The sequence below is a fragment of the Microchirus variegatus genome, assembly GCF_963457635.1.
Source record: "Microchirus variegatus genome assembly, chromosome: 6".
NCBI lineage: Eukaryota > Metazoa > Chordata > Actinopteri > Pleuronectiformes > Soleidae > Microchirus > Microchirus variegatus.
In genome coordinates, this window is record NC_139807.1 from 17,116,580 (window position 1) to 17,142,940 (window position 26,361).

The 26,361-nt window shown below is 42.5% G+C and overlaps 1 protein-coding gene across 1 annotated transcript; it reads left to right on the forward strand.

Annotated features, from left to right (window-relative positions):
* Positions 1 to 6,229: 6,229 nt before the first annotated feature.
* LOC310929075 (matrix-remodeling-associated protein 5) lies at positions 6,230 to 26,316 on the forward strand (the record flags this gene model as incomplete). Its single annotated transcript, XM_083891780.1, has 16 exons — positions 6,230 to 6,322; positions 6,948 to 7,075; positions 12,496 to 12,625; positions 12,811 to 13,049; positions 13,130 to 13,281; positions 13,564 to 16,683; positions 16,866 to 17,128; positions 17,383 to 17,668; positions 17,767 to 17,964; positions 18,051 to 18,569; positions 18,694 to 18,865; positions 19,959 to 20,231; positions 20,689 to 20,815; positions 21,010 to 21,090; positions 21,740 to 22,886; positions 24,048 to 26,316. The coding sequence occupies 16 exons, from the start codon at positions 6,230 to 6,232 to the stop codon at positions 24,599 to 24,601; spliced, it is 7,482 nt and encodes a 2,493-aa protein (XP_083747906.1). The 3' UTR covers positions 24,602 to 26,316.
* Positions 26,317 to 26,361: the final 45 nt, after the last annotated feature.

A 26,361-nucleotide genomic window follows, 5' to 3' on the forward strand; every position in this document is an offset into this window, starting at 1 on the left:
ATTACCAAATTGAAATGGCAGAAGCTGACAAACCCAAGACTGCGTTTGTAACTCCACTGGGTTTTTGGGAGTTCAATCGAATGCCGCAAGGCGTAACCAATGCGCCAAGTACATTCCAGCGGCTCATGGAGCGGTGCATGGGTGACTTGCACCTCAAGGAGGTTTTGGTCTTCCTGGATGATTTGATCATCTTTTCAGACACCCTTGAAGAACACGAGAGGCGATTGTTGAGAGTGCTTCACCGGCTTGGAGACTATGGCCTCAAATTGTCCCTGGAAAAGTGCAAGTTCTTTCAAGCGTCGGTGCGTTACCTGGGACATATCGTCTCGGAGCAGGGTGTGGAGACGGATCCGGAGAAAATCAGTGCCCTGAAGTCCTGGCCAGTCCCCCAAAAGCTGAAGGAGTTGAGATCCTTTTTAGGATTTGCAGGATACTACCGCAGATTCATCAAGGGATATGCCGAAATTGCAAAGCCGTTGAACGACCTGACGAGGGGGTATACTCCGACCCGTTCCAAGGGTCGCAAGGGGTCAACCGCCCTGAACCACGATGCTAACCAGCATTTTAATGAGAAATGGACACCAAAGTGCCAGCTTGCGTTCGAAACGCTGATCAACAGACTGACGACATCTCCCGTGCTTGGCTTCGCAAATCCAAAGCAGCCCTACATCTTGCATACCGACGCCAGCACCACAGGTCTGGGAGCAGCACTCTATCAAGAACAAGAGGGACAATTACGTGTCATAGCGTACGCCAGTCGGGGATTGTCTGCTAGTGAGTCTCGATATCCAGCACACAAGCTGGAATTTTTGGCCCTGAAGTGGAGCGTAACAGAAAAATTCCACGACTATCTGTATGGGACAAGTTTTGTCGTCGTAACAGACAACAATCCCCTGACGTACATCTTGTCTTCTGCCAAGCTTGATGCTGCCAGTCATAGGTGGCTTGCTGCATTGTCCACCTTTGATTTTAAACTCCAGTATCGGGCTGGCAGCCAGAACGGAGACGCTGACGCCCTCTCTCGAAGGCCCCATGACCTGCCGGATGAAGACCGCTGTCAAAAAGAATGGGACATGGTCCAGCAGTTCACCCGTGACCATGTGGATGAGACGGCGATTGAGCTTGATCCAGATGTTGTGGCCGCCATTTGTCACAGCTGTCTGGTGAGAGTTTCAAGTCCCCCTGAGAGCGGCGCTTCCTTGGTGGAGTCGTTGAGCATGTCAGTCTCTGTCATTCCTGACTGTTATGCCAGCGAGTCTCCTCAAGGGCTGCCAGTTGTGCCTTCACTGTCCCCGTCTGGCCTCCGGGAGAAGCAGAGAGCGGACCCCAGTCTCAAGGAAGTAATCTCTCACATCGAAACTGGTGAGAGTGTGCCGCCCACCGTACGACAACAACTTCCAGATCTGGGCCTGCTGTTGAGAGAAAGGAATCGCCTTGAACTCCAGGACGATGTTCTGTACAGGAGGAGGCAGGATGGAGACCATCTGTCGTTTCAGCTCGTATTGCCAGAGGAATTGCGTCAAGGAGTTCTCACCAGCCTCCATGACGACATGGGGCATATGGGGGTCGAGAGGACCCTTGACCTGGTGAGATCTCGGTTCTTCTGGCCACGTATGGCTGTAGATGTGGAAAAGAAAATCAAGACTTGTGATCGCTGTGTTCGAAGGAAAGCCCTGCCGGAGCGGGCTGCACCGCTGGTGAACATCAGGACCAGCCGGCCGCTCGAACTGTTGTGCATGGACTACCTGACGCTCGAGGCAGATAAGAGTAACACCAAAGACATCTTGGTCCTCACAGATCATTTCACCAAATACGCCCTGGCTTTTCCAACTGCCAATCAAAAGGCGAAGACGGTTGCTAAATGTCTGTGGGAGAATTTTATCGTGCATTATGGCATCCCGGAGCGTCTGCACACAGATCAAGGCCGCGACTTTGAGTCCCATTTAATTCGAGAACTCTGTGACATCGCCGGCATTCAGAAAACCCGTACCACGCCATATCATCCCCGTGGCAACCCAGTAGAGAGGTTTAATCGGACGCTGCTGAGTATGTTGGGTACGTTGGGACCGGAACAGAAGCAAAGATGGAAGGAGTATGTGAAACCCCTGGTCCATGCTTACAACTGCACCAGAAACGAGGTCACAGGCTACACTCCTTATGAGCTCATGTTTGGTCGCTCTCCGAGATTACCTGTGGACCTCGCTTTTGGCTTGCCAGCGGGGGACAAGTCTGTCCCATCACATTCGAAATATGTGCAGATTCTTCGCTCTCGCCTGGAGGAAAGCTACCAAGTCGCTTCCAAGAATGCAGCAAAGTCAGCAGAACGGAACAAGACTCGTTTTGATCAGAGGGTGAGACCCTCCGCCCTGGAAGAAGGGGATCGAGTGCTTGTCCGGAACGTGAGACTCCGTGGAAAACATAAGCTGGAGGACAAGTGGGAGAGAAACATCTATGTTGTGGTTAACCGTGCTGGCGACCTTCCAGTTTACACAGTGCGACCAGAGACGGATTCATCTGGGAAAACTCGAACATTGCACAGGGACCTCCTGCTTCCGTGTGGTTTCCTACCTGACAGTAAAGAGCCAGAACTGCAATCTGTTACATCTGCACACAGACTTCAAACTCGCAGTCTGAAGAAGCCGGTTGTAGACCCAGAGGAGTACCTGAGTGAGGAAGAGGAGGGGAGAATTGCCCAGGTTTCAATCCCAGCAACTGTACAGTTCTGTGTAGATGGAACTCTTCCTGCCCAGCTGTCATCCACCAACTCAGCGTTGGCTGAACCAATGCACTCACCTGCAAGGAACCTGCTGGAGGTCGAGGAGGGTTCTCTGGTGACTGGTGCTGTGGATCCACCTTTGCTCAGTGTGGAAGAGGATGTCTCTGGAGCGTCTGAGGAGGAAGATGGAGAGTACTTAACAGAGCCTGAAGAGGTCAGTTCCATTCTTGACACCCTGCCATCAGAGGAAGATGGGGAGCTCGACGGCCCTGTAGAGACATCCCCTGATTCGGTCGTTCAATCACAGCGTGCCGCTGAAATACCCATCGCTGGTTTAGACTCTGAAGGTGGGGGTGATTTAGATGTTGTCGAACCGGGTCAGTCTATCCGTCGTTCTTCGAGGCAGCGGCAACCGCCCAAGCGTCTGCAGTACACCGGGTTGGGTAATCCGTTAATTTCTGTTGTGCAGACACTTTTTCATAGTTTGGCTGATGCGTACGGTGAATCGTTTGCCAGTCCTGTGTCCCATTCCCCTGCATGTTCACGGGTCCAGGTAGTGTAGCATGCACCGGAGTTGCATGGTTTTAGAGGGGGAGTGTGTAACAGGGGTGATAAACCCCTCACTCACAGGGTATCTGTTTCTCAACTCTCACGGCATTATGTCCAAATCTCGCGGGATGGTCACCTGGGTCACCTGGCGGTGACGTCACGGGGTCACGTGGGTCGGCGCAACCAACCGACGTTTAGTATTGAGCCGCTGCAGTTCAGTCTCAGAGAGGGAGTAGTGGGGAAGCTGCATGAGAGACGAGCTACAGGAGCCCCTTACCGTGTCGCAACTGCCGTGCCGAGACCGCGACGGCCGAACGTATGTGTAGTGCGCAGCGGACGGCCGGATCTTATAGATGGCGAGCTAAAGGAGCCACGGACTGACAGATTGTCGAATGAGTCGCATCCCTCCTGCCAGGCTGGTAGGGGGCTCTTTGTAGCCCAGTAAAAGACTCTCACCCACTCGCTCAGCCCCTGCCCAACACACGCACACACATCCTTCCCCTACACACTTTCCCACTCATTTCCCCTGGACTCAATTCCCCAACCCAGACGTGGGTTTACATAAACTGTGGGGGGGCAGCTGGGATCATCTTTTTGGTGTTCATAATGAACCAAGCGTATGGGTTTTTGCTTATTTCTGACTCTGACTTTGTTATCTGTTGATGAATCTGAATCATGAATATCTGAATGTGCATATATGCAAATGATTGAAAAAAGTTAACTTACCGTAATTCTTTAATTGTCTGCCTTTAGCAGATCGGCCGGTTCACTGTATATAATATCACTTTATTGTTGTGGGTTTTTCATTGCACTTTTTGCTATATAAAAATACATGGTATCATTCAACCAGCAACCTCAGTCTCTGTCTGCTCCCTCCTTTGGTCGTACCTTAGTCTTCTGATCACTAGCCTATTGTTGTATTTTATTGTTACACATTAGCTTCAGTGTTAAATTTGTGTGACATAGGTGCTACATTAGCACAGAAAAAAAACAAAAAAAACTCAATGTTGGAAACAATTAATCTGAACTAAAGTGTCCCCACTGAAACTGGCAGTGAGCCTGGATGACTTCTTTGTAGGTTAATGTGTTTGTCAGACCAGGAAGTCCAAACTCTCCCTCTCTCTTGCACACACACGCACACACACACACACACACACACACACACACACACACACATGCATGCACAGAGAGAGAGGGAGAGAGAAAGATTATCAATTTGAAATGATGCATTCCCATTCATCTCTCTCTCTCACACACACACATGCACACACACATCTGTTAGGTGAATTAGCCTCCCTCTGAGTAGAGGAAACAGACATACAAGTGGAAACCAGAAACCCCAAATTGGCCTCTAATGACTTCAAATATGTACGTGTGTTGTTTGCTTCTACCTGCAGACACGTTTCTCTTTATCTTTCTGAGTCAGTTGACTGTGTGTGTGTGGGTGCGGGTGAGAGTGTGCATCAGTGTCCGTGGCTGTGTGTAATTGACATGTAATGCCCCATAATGAGCATGTTCATCATTCAAACCAACGCCGTGCCTGCCAAACCACCTGGCACTGCAGCAAACCACAGCTGCTTGTGTTGAGTGATCATTTTACACATTGCAAATGCATTGAATTGAATCACTTTCTATTCCGGTATTTGCTCGAGCTCCCAAAGTGTGACAGTTTGAGACATTAATCCATGATACTGACAGATGATGTTTCTATTGTGAGTCTAGATTTTAATTATATCGAATAAAAGAGGATTTGCATTCCACTAAGTTCCTTTAGGAAAGGTGTCACAAAGAGAGGCAGGATACACGTGATTGTGTATACCTCTTTGATGTGTTTTATTAACCTGGAGGGCTAATAGTTTAAGTTAAGCGCTCAAGATTTTTCTCACAGCGTTACCTTTTCGCTGAGGCCAGTAAAACCTGCCATGTGATTTCTTTCTTTCTTTCTTTCAAAATACCAGCTTCGACTTGTGTAAAATGGTATAATGTGCAGGTCATTATGATAATTTTTCTCTTTCATCGTGTCTTTTCAAATCTAAAACCTAGTCCCTGCAACATCACGTTAGTTTTTGCCATTCTAATAACTCGGCATGTGTCGGAGGTCAGAACATGAGAAGTCGTGTATGGGTGTGCATAAATGTGTATCAGTACAAAGGGTTTTGTGGCTTGTTTTTTAAGAAAAAAAATGAAATGAACAAATCAAACAACTTCCCTGTGGTCCACTTTAAATAAACAGCCAATGTAAACCATTCCTACTGTGTTATTAAATGCAAATTTTTAACAAAGGATCAAATGACTAATGTGGAAGGGGTTGCTTGTAGTTATGAAGGCATGGAGAATTCATCACCAGACAACTCCTCAGGCACAGCGTCCAGCACACAACTGTGCAGACAGACAAATTCAGCAGCTGACTGATGAACACTGTGGGGTTTTGGAACTTTAAAAGCTAAATATGTCCCTCAGGGGACCAGAAAATGCTTGTGTTGGTCATTGCTGCTGTCTTCACACTGTCATGGTGTTTGTGGTCAGTTAATGGCCAAAAACTGCAGTGTGTGCTGTCCTGAGTGAAACCTAAATGGATTCAGAAAACACCAAGAATTAGTCTTCAATAGATAAACACGTCTAGGACATAATGTGGTTATGGAGGCATCCATTTATTCATACAAATTATCATTCTTCACATTGCACAATATGTCTATCCACTATTTTAAAGCGCTTATCCTGTTCTGAGTTGCAGAGACTGGTGGAGTATGCATTGGACGAATGCTTGCACTCGTCAAAGGTTCATGAATTTACGAGTTGCACTTTTACAAGACACAACCCACTATAACAGCCCTGTCGTAAATCAACATTTTAGGTTTCAGAGTGGCTTTTTTAAACACTGTATCTCAGTGCATCTAAATAACATCCTTCCTTCCTTCCTCCAGGTATTTTTAATGGCGTGAGCGGTCAGACAGCCATCCAGTCATGGCGCTGTGGTGCTGCACCAAGATCGTCTGCAGGTTGGCTGCAGCGTGGTTTCCTCTGCTGCTCTCATTACTGCTGTGGCAAACGGTAAATGTCCCTTGCAGAAGCACTCAGCTTCTTACAGAAGCCATCACCAAAAGCTTGACTGATTAAATTCCCTAACAATTTGACAGTAAATCTACAAAAAAAGAGCTATTTTAGCAGTGCCCTGCTCACTGTGAAGGGAGTGGAAATATTGTAATGCTGCCAAAGTTTGTCAAAGCTGAGGTTTAGAGTAAATCCCAACAACATTATTGATACTTTAAAGTAAATGTATCCTTAAGTAATATTTTTCCCCCTTTCTGAGTAAAACTGAAATTTAGGATTGTATTACAGTATAGCTTATCTCTCTGAGGCAGTAATGTTTGCTAGAATTGGGCACAATTAATGTTAACACACCTGGTGTATTTGATAGAAGCCTCAGGTCTGTTTATTCCACTTAGTACTGATTTCTTTCCAAAAGTGTCAGTTACCGCACAGGTCTGAACTCATCTCTTTGCTGCTCCTTTTCTTATCTCACCTTCTCTGAATTCACCTCCGCTCACTGCTCTTTGCATTCTTCCTTCAATACTTTCTGTCTCTGCCCTTTATCTTTCATCTCTTTGTCCCTTGAATTATCCTCCTCCTCTGATGATGGACCTTTCTTCCCTCACATCTCCTCTCCACTCCTCTCCTGTAGATCTGCGCTGCCCCTTCTTGCCCACGGATGTGCAGCTGCCCTGGTGTTAAAGAGGTCCACTGTACGTTCAGACACCTGACCATCATACCAAAAACCTTTCCTAGAGACACAGAGAGGCTCAACCTGGGGTAAGAGGACTCTTTACATGTGCAAATATACACACATCCATACAGAGGCAGAGAAGCACCGTTACTAACGCAAGCCCAACGGGAAGAAAACGAAACACTCTACGGAATTATGGAATGTGGTGTAGGTAATTTGTCAGAGAAAAGTTTTCTTTTGCTTATATCAACACTTGACTCACAAACCAAAATGCTGAGCAGAGTGCATTTTGATAAGTGAGATAGTTTGGCTGTTCTAATGGATGGATCCTGCAAAGAAATCTCTGAGGTAGAACAGACTGTCAGAAATGAAGAAGCATCTTCCAACTTAACTCAAGTGAGTCCAGTCATCTACAGCAAACTACTAAAGATTACTATGACCTGGATGAACCTTCACAGTCATAGGGCCTGATTTACTAAAGCTTTTGCGCGTGCAAAAACGTGTGCAAACTGGATTGCACACGCAGATTAGCGTTGATGCTGATCTACTAACAGGGCGCAAACGAGAAGTGCGTCCCTCAGACGGGCAAAATAGCACTCGCAACCCATTTATCGTTCTTGCCTTAATGCATATGCAATATGGGGCGTTTACACCCTATTTTGCGTGTGATGGGAGGAGAAAATGTAAATATGTTATTTTAGCACGCGCAAAGTGATTTATCAAACCTGAAACTGATTGCGGTGCTTATTTTTGCTTCTATATTTAGCACGTTTGAAAGGCAGGTCTTAACTGGCACAGCGGTGCGCACACATGGCTGCGGTTATTTATAGTTATATTATATTTGTAAATCAGGAAATCCCGCTTTTCCAGAGCATGTTCAACTACGCGTTCACAGATGACGCACATTCATTTCTTATTTGGTATATCTGAATAAATAAAATATAGATATCCAGAGGAGAAATGTGTGTTTGTACTGGTATGGGCTTACCTTCGTCTGAAGTTGGTGGTTCAAGGAGGGGTCGTACCTATGTTCCCCGGTTAAGACCAGAGGAACGGGGACCCCCGCTTTAGCTTAACGGGTCCAGCTATAACCTGGTCTACTCTCGGTGCACGGCGAAGCGCAGGTGGCACAGTGCGCACACGTCACCAAAACCTCACAGGCAGGTTACCCTAACCCTAACCCTTCCAGTTCCAGGCACATTTAAATGCAATAAATAATCACAACAATCACTATTTAATGTAACTATCTGAATCAGCTATAGATATGTCATCTATATCGATTGTCCCGTCGCCTCTGACGTCAGATCAAAGGCTGTTGCCACGAGTAATGGAAACTCAGCCTGACTGAATGAACACAGATGAAACCAGGGACGGACTGGGACTAAAAAGCCGTTGTGGTGATCTGCTTTATTTATTTATTTACTTATTGACAAAAAAGTCACACATCCATTGAAATTACACTTATGTGTAATCTTGAGAGAAACAGCAGAACTCGCTCCCTGGCAGCTGTCAGTGAGCTGCAGGTGAGTCAGCAGGAGAGCGCAGCACCTTTTTTTTTTTTTTTTACGGCAACATCCATAGTCCGTAGTTTTCTTTGTTTGATACGTCAGGTGATGATGGAGCTGTCCAAAATACCGACGCAGGATTATAATAATAATAATAATATAAAAAGTTCCTATGGACCCGGGGAACAAGGACGTCATATATGCCTCGATCCCAGTTATCTGCTCATCGCAGAACGTCACTTTCTGTTCAGTGGCTTCAAATTTCATTCTGCGCTTCCGTTGAGTCTACTCTTTCTCCATGTGGACAACTCTTGACTTGCGCAAAATCCTCATTTAAATAGGGTGGTCTTAACCACTTCTGCACCTGTAGTCAATTGCGGCCGCAATCTTAGTAGTTCACCAGCAAAACATAATCCAGTAACAGGCGCAGTCTTTCTGCTCGCGCGAGCAATTTAGCGCTCTCTATTTGGAAAACAAAATGGTTTTTGTCAAAACTTCAAAAATGTCCTTTAAATGGTTTTTGCACAACAATTTTGGACTTGAGAGTGAATGAATCTCATAATCAGTTCCATGTGGGTTTTTGTGTTGTGGACGGTGTTTCCACAGTTTTCCATCACAACAGAGAAATAAACTAGCCTTGGCCATCACTCACTTGTTTAAAATATTTTAATCTCAATGTGACTTCCTCGTAAAATAAAGGTTTGAATGAATATAGTAATCCATCAGCTGTACTATTGTTCTCAGGACGCTCTATAGTGGAGCAGCTATTGCTGCAGCACATGACATTTGTGCTAAGTGTGGCTCCTCAGCTCTTTATGACTGCATGTATATGATGAGGCATGTCAACAATTATCACAAAAGCGTATGGTGCCAAGCTTCAGTTCAGTCCACAGAAGATAAACTGTCTCCACATGCACTCATATAAGCTATAGGACATATATCAATGTGTGAATATGCTGATTCATACAGACTTTAGCATTGCCAACTCTAGGGAATGTGTGCCGTTTCACAACAGTGAGGTAAATGTCAATAATACCTTACACCACCAACTCAGGTCTGAGTGATCATTTGTCTTAAACTATTATGAAGAAATATTGCAGAGTGAAAACACAAACAAAACCTCATACAAGGCACAATAGACCAATGATACTGACAACTCATTACAATGTCACAGTGAATCACAAAATAGCATATAGACATATCAGCAACAATAATGCTTCCTGTAATTTACCATTTGCTTTTTGACAAAATTTGGGGTTTCATGCAACTGGGCATTGCAAGACATGAGTTTGCAGGAGGCTGTCATATATATGTATGTTCAAAACCTAAACCACAAAAGCAAATATTAAAGGGATGACAACAATATGCATTTGTTCTAAGAAAAGTCATTACACGTCAATAGGTTATTAGGTAAAAAGGTAAAACAACACCATATTGATTGTGTAATATATCCCCAATTCTTGGTATTTCTGCTGCTATATCATCATCATCATCATCATTGTCAGAGTGTATGTTCAAACTCTGTCTGCTTTTTATTAGATTTGGCAAACTCTGTATTCCAGCAGCCAAACTTGTTACCCCAAAACATTATGAAAGCCAAACACAGTTAGTCCTCCTCATAAAAGCCTTTCCCATTGTACATAAATCTAACCGCTTTCTTGCTTGTCCAAGAACGTAATCTTTTACAGCCAGAGTATGAAGCATGAACCTGGGTTTACTAGCTCAGCAAAGCAAAACGATATCTTTTTCACAATACATACTGTACATCTTAGCAGGAAATATTAACTAATAATATTTAGACTACTAATGTCTAATGTATTTCCTTCATCAGCAGACCAGAGATTTGGACATACATCAAAACATTAGTGAGTGAACAGGTTCTAAACATTAGTCCATCCATGTCCACTGAGGAGCACACAAGGATGATTGAGTCTCTAATGCAAACGTTTGGTATATGTTCACAACAGGCATGTTTGGATTTACTCTCATTGACTCTCTGCGGTCTGTTTTCCTTTAATGTGTGGTTGAAGCAATGCATTCAAAAGAAAAGCACTCTAATAAATGCAAGGTTTTCCTCTTTCAAAGGGACTGTTGTGCTGATTGATCAGTGAGCAGCATGGAGGAGAGCAAGGACCACCTACAGGACACAACCTCCAAAACACAAGGATTTATGGTTGAGAGGAGATAAGTGTTGACATATCCAGCAGTGTCATATGTAGACTTCAATGGGGTTTCAATATGTGCTCAAACATAATACAGTGACAATGAATGAGAAAGTACACAGACACGTCTGCCATTAATAAAGCTGAAATCTAAATGGCTTTTACATGGCTTGTCTCCAGTGATCTCTAAACTCAACAGATCATAAAATGCCAAAACTGTTTAATTAGTGGCATCTTGCTAGTTAGTTGGTTCACTTGCCAGGAAAACTAGGCTAAGAAGCATGTGAAATGAACTGCTTGTGGTCTCAAAGCTCTTCCTCGCCTCATTTGTGACTGACTTAAGCTGCTTTCAGACACACACTGAACTCTGGGGGCTCTCAGGAGATTAATATGTGAATTGCAAATGCTTCAGAAGTTGCTCTGGAAATTCCCCAGCCAGATCCCCGGACTAATCTCTGGTTAATGTCCCTGAGAGCTCATGTGAGTACGCAGCAGGAGACACAACAGAGGATCCCCAGCCAGTGAATGGGGCAAGGGTCCTGCCTCCTGCATGCTCAAGCCTGGATTCTCCAAAGATCCTATTGCCGTTGTAGCATCAAACATTATCTCACTGCGGATCATTACTTGAAGTTCATGTCTGAAATGGCTTTAGTTAGGCGTACAGCTGCAAGAGTAATTTGATAAACAGATTAGGTGATCAACAGAATAATAATCGGCTACTATTTTTGATAAATGAATAATTGCCCATAGTTAATTCACAAAAAAACAAAATTAGCTTTCTCCAGATTCTCAGGTTTGATGATTTACTGTTTCTCTGTATGAAGTTTTGGACTTTTTTCACCCCCTAAAAGCACAGGGGTGCAAGGGCCCATGCAACGCTGTTTGCCTCTTTAATCTAGCTAGTTTTTCTTTTTTTAGACCAATAATTCAGCTCGGTGATGAATCAATATAAAATAATGCATATATCACTGTCAGTTGCAGCCCCAGCTGCTCTCAAAATATGCATGATCCCTGAAAGAAAACACAATGCATGGACATGTTTGCACTGGCCGATCTATGCATATTAGTCTAAATCCAGCATCTGCAACTGCCAGTTAAAACTGTCATAATGAGGTGCTTTTAAAGGCTGCAAATCATCTGTCTTGTAGGTTGTTCTGTGGACATAAACGCAATACTACAATGCAGTATACTGTGTCAGGAGTATGCATAAATACTGCCAGGGTTTAACGTTACCAGTGGATAAACCTGCGCTAAAAAATATTATATTGCACAGCCACTCGTCAAAAGACACTGTGGCTGAAAGTGACCTAGATCATTTATTGTGATCTGGCTATTGTATTGGTGGCAATGGAAAATTTAACCATCTCACTTATGTGATCAGCTGGGTAGGGGATACCTGCACCCAGGGAGTGTTGTAACCCTAACCCTAACCCACTGTTTTACAGCAGAGACTCACCACATTCACTCTATTACATAATTGTGCAGATTTCTGTTGGAAGGTTTGACAAACACATTGAATTTTTGCCTCTCCCTGTCTCTCTCACTGTGTGTGTGTGTGTGTGTGTGTGTGTGTGTGTGTGTGTGTGTGTGTGTGTGATTCATATGCACATATACTTAAAAGAATGAACACATTGTTGGGGGTTAAAGGTTGACTGAGGTCTCTCTCTGCTTTCACTTTTACCATTCATCATTCCTTCCACCCAGCTTTTTCCCTTCACTTGAAAGGTCACATCAACCAAGGCACACTCGCTTCCTTTCCTAGAGACCCCCCCGTTGTTCTCTGTTTCTCTTCTATTCCTGTACAATAACTGGTGTTCTTTGTTTTCTCTATTCTGACAGATATAACAGCCTGACTGAGGTGGAGGGGTCAGAATTCAGGTCATTACGGCAACTGGAAATGCTCATGTTGCATGGCAATGACATTAACACGGTCCACTCTGGAGCATTTTACAGCCTAAGATCACTACAGGTATAGTGTACATGTGAGAGTGTTGTTATTTCCAATCCAAGTCAAAACTACTCCGTTGCCTTTATTCTATGGCATAAGGGCTATTGTACCAAGTTTGATTCCATAGATCTTCTAAAGTAATAAATGCTCAGAAGAGTTTGAAAGTTAAATAAATGCAAAAGTTACAATAATTTATTTGTTTCCAGATCTTGAAGCTGAGTTACAACAAGCTGACATCAGTGAACCCTGGTTTGTTTGAGGGCCTTGTTGGTTTGATCCGTCTCCATCTGGACCATAACCTCATTAACTTTATAGAGCCGTACTCCTTCTCCAGCCTGACCTCACTAAAACTTTTGCAGCTGGAGGGGAACCTCCTCAAAGATGTTCATCCCCATACCTTCATAACAGTGTCACTGCTTGGAAGCTTTTGGACCTCTGGACTAAAGTAAGACATTAATCAGTTCTCATCCCCCTGTCACTCTGCAGACAAGCAAATGAAGAAAATTATGTTCTTTTTTATCTCAGGCATTTACACCTGTCAGACAATCTGTTGGAGCAGCTCCCTGCCGCAGCATTAGAGACTGCTCCAAGGCTTGAGCTCCTCTCTCTTCATGGTAATCCTTGGACCTGTGACTGTCAACTTCGCTGGTTGGTAGAATGGAGCTCCAAACATGAAGGTTTGTATTTACATTAGAACTAAATGTGAACATTCCAAAATTCCAGTATTCCTTGTGGTGTCAGATCTTTTAATATTGTAACTGGTCAACAAATAATTTTGGAAGGATGCAGGTCAAAGCTGCTGCAATTCAATTATTAGCTGCATGGGGGAAGTATAACAAGCAGGAAACATACGCTTTAAAATATTATCACCTGGCAAATGTGTAAATTGTCGATCGTCTATTCACATGTTGAACTCCTTCTGTTTAACCATTCCTGATCTCACTTCTTCTCTGTCCCAGGTGTAATAAAGTGTAAAAAGGAACGCGGCTCCATTGAGACATGCCCCCAATGCTCTTCTCCTCACTCCTTGAATGGCACTCTCTTCTTAGGGTTAACCCCAAACAACCTTACCTGTGAACGGCCAGCTCTTCAATCCCCTCTCAAACAGTGGGACAATCCCATGTGGGCTGAATCTGAAACTGAGCCTGACCTGCCATACACCAGGGACTTTGAAAAACCCTTGGGCAACTTGACTTTTATTCTCTCCGACAGCCATGGAAATCAGGCACATGTGGCATGTAGTGTGCGTCAACCTGTACATAATACACCTATAACCTGGACTGTTAATCCTCAGTTGCCTGAACAGTTATCTGTTAATTTATCATTGGCGACTGTTCTTGAATGTGAGATTGATCGCGACACATTACAAAATCTATGGCAACTGGTTGCATATTACTATGAAAGCCCTGCTATCTTGGAGAGAGGTCAACAAAAAGGAAATGCAACTTATCAATATGTCCAAGCTATAAATGAAAATTCCCCATATTTCACAGAATTAAAAGGACATTTAGAAGCAGAACCATCATGGCTGCTTCAACCAAGAGTCACGTTGAGGCTCAACAGGCAGCAAACGACAACTAAGAAATTAGTGATGGATTTCACTACTTTAATTTCTAAGGATGTTAATAGAGGGCATAATGACAACAATGACTTCACTTCTTCCTGGGCACTGATTCAAAGAGCAACAGCAGGGAGGATTCAGACAGCAATTGAAGGTTCAAAGGTTCGTTTGGCGTGCAATGTTGCTACTTCCAATCCGGAGATGAAAGTTGAATGGATCCTTCCAGACTTGTCCATAGTAGAAGAAGCAGATGCAAAAACAGACATTTTGGAAGGAGGGGAACTTTTGATTTTAAATGCCACGATGTCTGACTCTGGCCTCTATCACTGTATGGTCAGAACCAAAGCTGGTGTGGATTTCATGCCTTTGAGGCTCACAATTAAAGAACTTTCGCTTGGCCCCACAGCTTTCAATGGGAAGAAAATTGTCATTGAAAAGGGGCAATCATTAGCTCTTCCATGTGACGTGACTTCAGTTCAGCCCAGTCAAACGGTGTGGTACCTACCCAAAAATCACATTCTTCTCCCCACACAAAAGACAAGACGAGCAGAAGTGGTGGAAAATGGCACTTTGGTAATAAGAAAACTGACACAAGATGATACTGGAGAATACAGCTGCTTAGCCTCAAATCTTTATGGAGTTGACATGCTATCACACAGTGTGGAAGTAACTGAAGGGAAGGCCTCAGAAAAGTCTAAAGTAGCAACAGAGAGAGTGGGGAAGCTCTTACCAACTAGCATGGATGAAGATGGTTCAGGGGAATATTACCAGGAAATTATACGCCCTTTTGCTACACAATTTCCAAAGAAAGTGGAAACAGAGCAAAGGAACCCCAATGGATTTTCCAAAAAAATTCAAAAAGATTCAAAAAGAAAACCCAATAAATCAGTTAAGGAATTGGATCCAAATCGCTGGGCAGAGATACTGGCAAAACATAATGTGAAACCAAGTATAACTCTGCCCACAGAACAGTCATTAGAGGACCCCAGCATTATAATACTCAAAACAAGTACTCCAAAATCCACTACAAAAATTCCAACTACAATTTCTATAACAACTAAAAACTTACTCTATACTACTGCCCCTCCTGATAGAACAGTAGAGTCAACAATTGTTTCCCTGACCACAAGAGTCGAGTCAGAGACCCATTCTGAAGAAGAAGAAAAAGACCATAATCGTAAAAACAATGAAAATAATGTAACACCGAAAAGTCTCCCACCACCTCCAAGAATTACGGAAGTATCTACATCTTTCACAGACCCTCCAGTAATTGGAACATCCCAACCAACTAATGATTCTGAGAAGAAGCATTTTGGAGCGAGGCAAAGGAACTACAACTTTGCTCCTGGTCGACCAAACAGGAGAAGACCCCCTTACAGACGTAGAATACACCCATCGAGGAGAGTTAATCCACACCGAACCCCACTCAACCATCCAGTAAACAGGCCTCAAACAACTGTTCTTCCTACAACAACTACACCCCCAACAACTACACCGCCAACAACAACCACCACTACCACTACTACTACTACTACAACACCTGCTCCAACTACAACACCTTCTGAGACCACAATTGAAAACAATGAAAACCTATCTGCTGAGTATCAGACGGCAGAAGATCAAGATGAATACTATGACGAATATAATGACAAGGATGGTGATAGCTTGGATGCGAAGGAAAATTTAAACAGTGAAAGCCCTCATACTACACATGAACCTGACAATCTCCTTACCACAGTCCCAACAGTTACAGGGATCACATTAAGCAGACATAACTTACCTGATCCAAAGACAACCGTCACTCCAAAGATAGATAGCACCCCTCATCCAACTGAAAGGACAGTTAACGAAAAGGAGATATTTACTGTCAACCCAGAGAAATCTGAGAGGTGGAGGGTTGATATCAGAACACAGACTGAAGAAAATGGCAGACACAGTAAAAACCACGAAGCAGAGAATGAGAGGGGGGTAATAACAGAAATGGAATCACACAAAAAACACATAACAGCCAGTAAAGCAGGTGAGAGCGAGAGAGGCAACCCTAAAAAGAAGGGGGTTCTCCAGAGCTACAATACAGAGGATAACATCCTTTTAACAACACAAAATAGATCAAGACCCAACACTCGACCTTCAACAGAACAAAATATACCAACTCGTACAAGAACTTCATCTTCCAAAGACATAACCTCAGATTCAACCAAAGGGAGGACAAAAGATGGCACGCAGAGTGAAAGGAAAGAGGTAAACAAGTCAAGAGAAAAACATTTCCCAATAATGGAACCACTTCATCCCTGGCTCCATCCAAAAAGACAGGGGCAAGGGCAACCTACCACTTCCAGGATCACACACCCAAACCAAGATAGAAATACCGGAAGACTAGGTGAAGTCAATCCAGACAGACATTCCCAGCCTCCTAGAGTCGCCCCGACCTCCCACTGGCCTTCACTCTATCATCATCATCACTACCCCCTCCACCCTTCGTGGCCAAGTCAAAGGTCATTTCCTCCTCCAAAGCAAGGTAAACAAAGCTGCTGTGAATTTGCTGTTTTGAAATAGAGAGATAATTAATGCAAAGTGTGAAAAGTAATAATGAACAAAACAATTGACCTGACCATCTTATATTGTGCTATGTTTGGCTGGGGTTAGCATATATGGAAGTAAAGTACAGTACATCTGATCAAATGTTTGCTCTGCTCCTAGGTCCTGGGCTACAACCGAAGCCCACCCATCGATCCTGGTCTCTCACCCACCCCTGGGTTAAAAACCCTGTTGCAACCAACAGACCAGAAATCACGGCTGAAACAGTCAAACCCACAATTACAACCACTGAAATAACAGGAAACCATCAGTTCACACTCCCTAATCCGCCCTTGTCACACAATCATCATCGAAATCATCATGATGGCAGGACCCAACATATAGATCAAGTTTTTCTGTCAAGGCTAAGGAACAGATACAGACAGGTACAATGGGGGGGTTGGTATTTTGTAACTGTGTCTCAATGTTCAATATGTATGTCACACCAACTCAACCTACAAAGGGAAGATTTTTAAATACTCAAAACAATTAAAAGAGTTTCAAACTGGAATAGTAAATAATCAGTTGGTGCAGTCAGTTTAGCTATGGTCCATTTGCTAAATATGGCAGGTATAACGATTTATATTTCAGGTGCATTTGTTACCAATATTATAGTAATTTATGATTTTGATAATTACAGGCACAGCTTGACCGCATTGCTCAGCTCGGCAGGATGGTTACACCCAAACCTCGAACAAGCTACTACAATCCTCCATCTCCAGTTACACCAAAACCCAACCCTCCATCAGTGCATAGACCCTCCATTCCCAAGCAACCAGTGGCCACTGATTCTTACATTTACAACCTGAATCCACCAAACCCTGTTAAACCTTCATCCGCATCATCCTCTGGTTTCATCACAACACCTCGCCCCTACCAACCCACCAACCCTGTAGTTCTACATGGAAGTTGGCGGCCCATTGGAGGTAAGAAACAGATATAGACATTTTATTCAAAAAGAGGACATGAGTAATATATTTTCATTAGTAATTTTCATTATTACATTTGTCCACTTTGGAAGCAGGTCGAATCAGCTCTCGGCGGCCAACAGCTGCCCCACCTTTCCCATGGAGGTTGGGTGTTGGAAGTGGGGGCATGAAACCTCGCATCACCACAGTGACCACAGCCAGTGTGTCAGCACTTGCAGAAAGTGATGTTTTCCTGCCCTGCAAAGCAACAGGGAATCCACAGCCTACCATTGCATGGACCAAAGTCTCCACAGGTGAGAAATATGTTGCTTTCAGTTCATGGTTTGTCAGATAGAGCTTACATCAAGTACCATGTTTAATGCATCTATTAATTTTTCAGGTGCTACAGTCCCAGCCAATACCAAGCATGGTCTCCGTTTTGAAGTTTTCAAAAATGGAACTTTTGTTATTAAAAACATCCAGCTTCAGGATCGAGGCCAGTACCTCTGCACGGCTCAGAATCAGTTTGGATCAGATCGTATGGTCATCACCTTAGCTGTCCAGACTGAGGCGCCAAAGATCCAAACACCAAAGTCCACAGAGATAGCGGTCTACCTCGGGAACAGTTTGTCATTTGACTGCCTTGCTTCTGGAAAACCACCAGCCCAAATTTCCTGGATTCTTCCGGATAAGACATTCGTTCGTGATGTCGGGACTGTTCACACCCCTCTCTCTCCAATGTCTCTGCATCAAAATGGAACCCTGCAAATAACTTCTGCTAATTTCTCCACCAAAGGGGACTATAAATGTATTGCTAGTAATGCAGCAGGTGCCGATACAATTACTTATCATCTCCATGTGGCTGCTCTGCCTCCAAGCATCAGTGAGGGAGCAATGGATACTATTATCGTTCAGCCAGGTATGTTGAAAAATGTTATACAAATTAAAATCATAGTTAAACATCATACGGCTGGTAATCAAAGGACAGAATGTTGAAAATGTCCAATCAAGTAATACAGCCTAATATGATTCCATCTAACCAGGCAAGAGTGTCTACATCCACTGCTCTGTAAAAGGCGAACCAACACCTGCTCTGAAATGGATGCTCCCAGCAGGCATCCAGATAAAACCAACACAGTTTCTGGGACGAAGGGTGTTTGTCTTCCCTAATGGGACACTGCTCGTGAAGAGTGTTTCACCACTGGATGGGGGGAGGTATGCATTTTACTTAATATCATTCAATTTGTCTGTATGTGTTAGACTTGACTTACTTTGATTTGCTTCATTTAACCAAATTGGTATGCAAATTTGGGTTTGCTGTTCTAAAGTGTGTTTGTAGATGCTGTTTTATCATGTGCTACAGATGTTAAAATGCAGGTTGTTCAAAGTCTTAAAGGTGCATTATGTAATAAATCTAAAGCAACTGGCCATAAAATCCTCCTAATATGTCACAGAGACTCAGGAATAATGTTCATATAACAAACTGAACTCACCAACAACAACAGTACAGGCAAAATATTTGCATTAAAAAATATATTTTGCAGACTGCAAATCATGTTTATGTTTTGAAATCATGTTTTGGCATGTGGCGCCAACTACCACCGTCTATCAATCACTGCAGTCAGTAGAGTCTCAGCTGCCGAACAATCCAGGGTTGCCAGTTACGTCAGAAAACGAAACCTAAAAGACCTTGGTATTTTGAATTTGTATGTAGTAACCGTTTTTGGCAAAATTCTTACATATGGCACCTTTAAGAATCATTTATGGCATCCGATCACAATCAGTGATGGACAATGCAAGCTTCTGCCATCTTTTCTCAGAGTTCCTGGCAAGAGAATACTGACTGTACTGACATTCTCACAGAGCATTAATCACAAACTCAGTGAAGTTGAGATACACAAATCATGATCACAAAGAAAACATATATAACACAAACCAAAAATAAGAAACACAACCACATAGTCAATAGATTGATTATATGTTGTGACTATATTGCTCATCATCATATTTCCACTACTGCAGGTTTTGTTGAATGATTGCATTTTTTTAATGTCAAATATCTTACAAGCACTTGTAGCTTTAGTCTATTCTAGAATAGATTAAAGCTACTGAGACTTAGTCACTTGTAATTGGGATGAACAAACTGTAAATTTATTGCTGCTTATTTTGAATTCCATGCATAGCTGTTTCATACTGTATTTAAAGGAACAAGCCGTCACTCACATCAAGAAAAGCACTGCATTCAAATCACAAGCAATACAATTTTATAATTCTACCCATAACCAGGTCGCAATCCATCTTTTCACAGGTATGATTGTGTGGCCACTAATGCTGTTGGAATGACCAAACGGTCTGTCCAGCTGGAGGTGAGGGCAGATTCTCCCTCATTCTTCCACCAGCCTGCTCCTCCTCCTCCTCTTCTCATTCCTCCCACCCATCGACATGCTGTGCCATCCCGTCAACACTCTGTCTCTGCTATGTACAGCTCTGCTGTCTACCTCCACTGTCCAGAGTCAACCGGATTCACAAGGGGGACCATCTGGCAGTTACCATCAAAGACCATACTAGAATATCGATACAGGTAATTAAAATGCCTGCCAAAAATCAAACATCTTTCCACACACATACAAAACACAAAAGACACCAGGTGAAACCTGTACTATGAAACTAGTTCAATATATCTAGATATCTTTATGTTACCTGGCTTCACTGAGCCTAATAATGACGTGATCTTGATTAATCTTTTAATGTTTGGTTAACACTATAGTGGTTAACTTAGTACTAACAAAAGACATATAATGAATTCACAAGTTATTGAGTAATAGTTAATGAGTTAAAAATGTAAAGAATATGGTTTATTAAAGTCCATGTATACTGTAAACTGCTAGCTGAAAACATACCGTTCAATAATTTTAGTAAGCATTGTCCAGAAAAGAGGTCTGATCGACAAACACATGTAGCAGTGGACTTTAGGTGTGCAGAAGCTTTAAACCTGACTGCTGTAATCTGATTGTCACTTTATCCACAACTGTCTCTAGTCCGGAGAGACCAATTAAAGTTTTCCGTAATGGGACTCTGAGGATTCTTCAGCTAACAGAACTAGATGGTGGAAATTATCTGTGCGTCTTTCAAAGGCCTAATGGGGAGGACATGGAGCTCTTCCAGGTATGAACAGGACAGATAATGACTCTTTATCCTCCTCTTTTAGTCTCATTCCTTTTTTTTTTTTAAATCCTTCATTAAGACACATACTATGTGTGTGTGTGTTTAAATTACTATTTAATCATGCAAAGTCTACCCTGGCTCTGGCTCTATTACCTGATTATTATTACATGTTATTTCTGTATTTTCTTTATCAGGTGGAAGTATTGATGACTGCTCCCAGAATTGAACATGTGAGAACTCCACAGGCCAAAGTCACCTTTGGAGACAATTTCCAGGTAGCTATGGGGTGCTAGCTTAAAGTTGATTTAAAATAAGATAGGTTGGATCAAATATTGAAGATCTCCTGTGGGTAACTGTTCCCTACTCACATTGCCAGAAAACTGTAGTGAGTAGCATTCTTTTGGTGAGAGTTTTGGTTTGAGGGTGTTTTGATATAATTCATCAAGCATTTATGTCATAACTTTAAGTCCCCCAGGAACTTTTTTTGAGGTAGTAAAAGGTTCTAGCAGCAAACAAGCTATGGCCACAAGAGGCTACTCCTCGACAGTCCACCAGGTGTCAGTAATGCAAAGGACTAGAATGACTCAAATCATTAATCAATTACATTTTTATTAAATATATTCACAGTAAAATGGAAGCTGCATGCTGAGATGTCACAGCTTTATACAATGCTCAGTCTGGCTGCAGAGGATGGTAAAAACCTTGTGAATGTTGTGGGAGAGCTGAAAAAAAAATGATCACAACAGTGACTGAGCTGACAGAGCATAAGGCGGAAGGTTCTTGCAGGTTAAACATAGCTTGAGTCAGCTAAATTCCACATATTATATGTTGATATTTTCTCAGAGCTGGGTCTAGATTCATTTTAACCATAACTTTTCAACCTTCCAATCCACTTATTCACCTTCCTTGGTTTTTTCGTTTAAGGTGGACTGTGTTGCATCAGGCCTCCCTGACCCAGAAGTTTCTTGGGGTCTTCCAGACGGAACTTTAATCAACAATGCACTACAGTCAGATGACAGTGGTCTTCGTAACCGCCGCTATGTTATCTTTGGCAATGGGACTTTACTTCTCCAGCACATGGGGAAAAAAGACGAGGGTGACTACACTTGCTATGCCAAAAACAAACTTGGCAAAGACGAACGGAAGGTCAACGTGAAAGTGGGACCAAACGCTCCAAATATTATATTCAAATCACAATCTTTGGTGACAGTGAAGCTGGGGAAATCTGCTAAATTCAGTTGTCAGGCAACAGGTGAACCTACGCCAAGAATCGTTTGGATCTCACCCCAAAATAAGGTGATATCTGCCTCATCAGACCAATTTTACATAATGGACAATGGGACTTTGTTGCTGAAAAGGGTAAGACTTGCTCATGAAGGTAAATATGCATGCGTGGCACGGAATTCTGCTGGTGATGACGTTAAAAACATCAAACTTGAAATTGAGCCACAGGAACCTTTTATCAATGGATTGGAAGGAAAGAGAACCACCGCGGTTTTGGGTGTTTCCTATCAAACGGTGCTTCTGGAATGCAGAGTGGAAGGAAAACCTGAACCAAGAGTATGGTGGGTCACTCCCTATGGCCACTCACTCACAGCACCCTACCTTGGTGGTCGCTTCCAAGTACACCAGAATGGTAGCTTGGAGCTGAGAGGAGTGAGGAAAGCAGATGGAGGGAGATACATGTGCGTAGCTAAGAACCATCTCGGTGAAGCTTCACTTTTTGTAGAATTAGAAGTGGCATCACTAGCAGAGAAACCCAGCTTTGCTGTTCCCAATATTGAAATCTTACCAATAAAGCAAGACGGTGGGGAACTGATCCTGGAGTGTTCTGCTCGTGGAAAGCCAAACCCAGAATTTACATGGATACTACCAAATGGGAAGTTGTTATCCCCCGGTGATAGACTCCAACGCTTCACACATCATTTGGGTAATGGAACTCTACGGATCTCTCAACCTGTCGCAACTGATAAGGGAGTGTATCGGTGCCTGGCAAAAAATGTGGCAGGACATGCAGAAAAACGCTATGCGCTGGAAGCAGGCAGAAAACCAATGATCAGAGGATCTACAGGTAAGAAATTACATGGCAAATTATTTAAGACGCTATATACTTTCTTTGGTAAATAAAATGACTTAAGATATTTAGAAGAAGGACCATTTGATGTGTCCACAAATGTTTTCCCATACTGTTTTTTTCAATGAAGTCAGTTAGACATTTATTTAATGTTAATAACTGTTAACTTTGCAGTTCAGTTCAAACTTGCAAAATGTTGATTGGGTCAGGTAGGGAACAAATCCCTCTAGAATTCAACCTAGAGACAACCTATGATGTGGTTTGGTTTGCAATCACAAATTCAGGAAAAAAACACACCATTTAAGTATGTATGTATCAGAGCAGAGTGAGGAGAATTTACACTTATCTTTCATGGAGCTGTATGCTCCCCGCACTTAGGGCCAATTCCAATTCCTATCTTAACCCTCAAGCTCAACCCTTATCTTAACTTGCCCTCAAAACCAAGTGTTGAGGGTTATTTTGTCACTTAGAAATGGGACGCCCCTTAAACGCAGATACGTCTTCAGACTGCGTGGGGCAGAATAACGCGAAAGCTGCGTCCAGTTTGTCAACTCCAAAAAAGAAGAAGTAAAACACATTTACGTGATGATTATTTATTACGATCCGTTTGTCAGTCAAGTTATAAGGTTGTCAGTTAGTTATAAGATGATACTCATACAAATTCCACAACCACGGACATATTCAGCTGACAGTTACCACAAACCACGGCTTATTGAAAAGTAAACGATAGCAAACGATCGCGTGTGCGCACCAGCCGGCTATTGACAAAAGATTGTGAAATAAAAATAAATGTTATGCAACAATGACGTAAATAATCCATAATATGGGCCTAAGCTAAGATAATACAATGGTTTTCATAATTTTTATATCTCTATTAACAAAGAAAATACTTAATTTGTATCGCACTCGCTTCGCTGCTTTCGACGCCATCTTTCTTATGTGAAAACACGCAATGCATTCTGGGTAGCCCTTGCTCCCAAGGGTGGTCTCGGAAAATCTCAATATTGAGGGCGATACAGCCCTTAAACTCGCCCCTCAACTTAATTTTCGGGACAGCACTTGCACTAGCGGGAGCGCGCATTTTTGAGATTGAGGGTTAAGCAAGGAATTGGAATTCACCCTTATTCCTCACAACTCCTGCAAATTTCTCTTTTCTAGGTGGGATGAAGATCACCTATGGCCTTCACCTTAACTTGCCTTGTACTGTTGATGGCTGGCCACAGGCATCAATCACTTGGACCCTACCTAATGGCCTTGTTTTGGACAAACCTCAAACGATAGGTCGGGTATCTTTTCTTGCCAATGGGACCCTCCAGCTGAAGCAGGTCGCAACCTTTGACAAAGGAACTTACATCTGCAGAGCCTTTAACTCGTTTGGCTCATCAACACTATCATATCCAGTTGAGGTGATGGTATTTCGACCACGCATCATCAGTACGATGACCTCAATAACAAGTGTAAACCGGGGATCACCAGTGACATTAAACTGCATTGCCTCTGGTATTCCTAAGCCCGAAATTTCATGGACGTTGCCTGGACGCACAACACTGGTTCCACATAACCGGTACACAGTACAAGGAGGGATCCACATGACAGAAGAGGGCAGTCTGGTTATACAGAACCCTGTGCTCACAAACTCTGGTATTTACAAATGCAATGCTAAAAATGCACTTGGAACAGACTTCAAATCTACTTACCTACAAGTCATCTGAGTGACGACTACAACTGTTCTCTAATGGTAAAATTAAAGCAGAATAAGCCTGGATAAGGGATTTTCCTCAAGGATTTTAATGTTATACTGCAGATAAAGACGTTTTGGAGATAAGAGTCACAGCTGCCTTACTGAAGGTGGTTTGAGATTCCTCAAAAAGCACTTTCCACTGAACAATAACATTGACTCAACGTGGATATGTACCTTTTAAAACTGTCTTAATTATTGTTTTAAGGTATATTGTATGTCTTGACAACTGAACAATTTTGCTTTAACAAAACAATAATTGTTCTTCATTTAAAGCAAAATAAGAACATTTGTATTGAGGCATCTAAATGTAATTTTTACCTTTTGCATACATGTTGTTGTCTATGTCCTGTTAGGTTACAGATCAGTGACTCTTATTTGATTATACAAATGACCCTTGTTGCTGCTCTACAGTGTATATTAGCAAATGCTTCGATATCACTTATTCTTCTTCATAACGGTGGAAAGGAATTTAGCTCAAAATACTTACTAGTATGTTGCAAGCCAACGGTTTTAAGCAGGTGAACGACAAAACAAACATGCCCAAAAAACATAGGCCAGTATCACAATTATGACTTAAAGGTGCATTATGTAATAGATCTAAAGCAACTGGCCATGATATCCTCTTAATATGTCACAGAGACTCAGGAATAATGTTCATATAACAAACTGAACTCACCAACAACAACAGTACAGACAAAATATTTGCTTTAAAAAAAATATTTTGCAGACTGCAAATCATGCTTATGTTTTGAAATCATGTTTTGGCATGTAGCGCCACCTACCTCCGTCTACCAATCATTGCAGTTGAAAGAGTCTCAGCTGCCCAGCAACCACAGGTTGCCAGTTACGTCAGAAAACGAAACCTAAAAGACCTCGGTATTTTGAATTTGAGTGTAGTAATGTTTTTGGCCACATTCTTACATATGGCACCTTTAAAGAACAACACACAGGAAATAAGTATATTGCATGGCAACATGCACGCTAACACATCGAGTGTCAAAAGACTTGCTGTGATCTTCACCAACTCAATTTGTTTCATAGGAATACTTTGCTGATTTGCATTTAGCTTTGTATAATAACTAGAATAGGGGTAGTATTTTTGAAAAAGTAGAGAATTATCTTCATTCATATTTTTTGTTATGTGCCCACCAGTGAAACTAGGTCCGAGGCTTGAAACTGCAATGCTAATTCCACACTTAGGGAGGCGGGACCTCATTCCCAGAATGTAAATAGTATCCGCCATCTTTGCTAACAGTTACGCTAACATGACCAAGTGTCACTGTTGGGCACGTAACAAGAAAAGAATGAAGATATTTCTCGACTCAGGGGAAACTGAGGTTGGGAAACACAATTTTTCAAAAATACTACTCCTATCCTAGTAATACAAAAGCTAAATACAAATCGGTAAAATATACCTTTAATGATCATCAAGTTGATAAACTTTGTTTTTTTTTTAGTGGTGAACTTCCAGGTACTGGCCAAAAGCGCTATCATACCATACTATATTTTTGTTTTTATTTCACTTCCTCTCTTTATGACCCATGGCTTATAGTACATGCAGTTATAAGTTGAGAGTCAGGGGTACAAATAAAATGTTTTAATAAACTATGAACTTGTGACTGAGATGGATGATCAGAGAGTGTACAATCTGAATGTCACCAAGTTGTAAAACCAAATATTTTATGAAGATATATGGATCAATCTTGGACATAGCCTTGTGTGTAATAAATT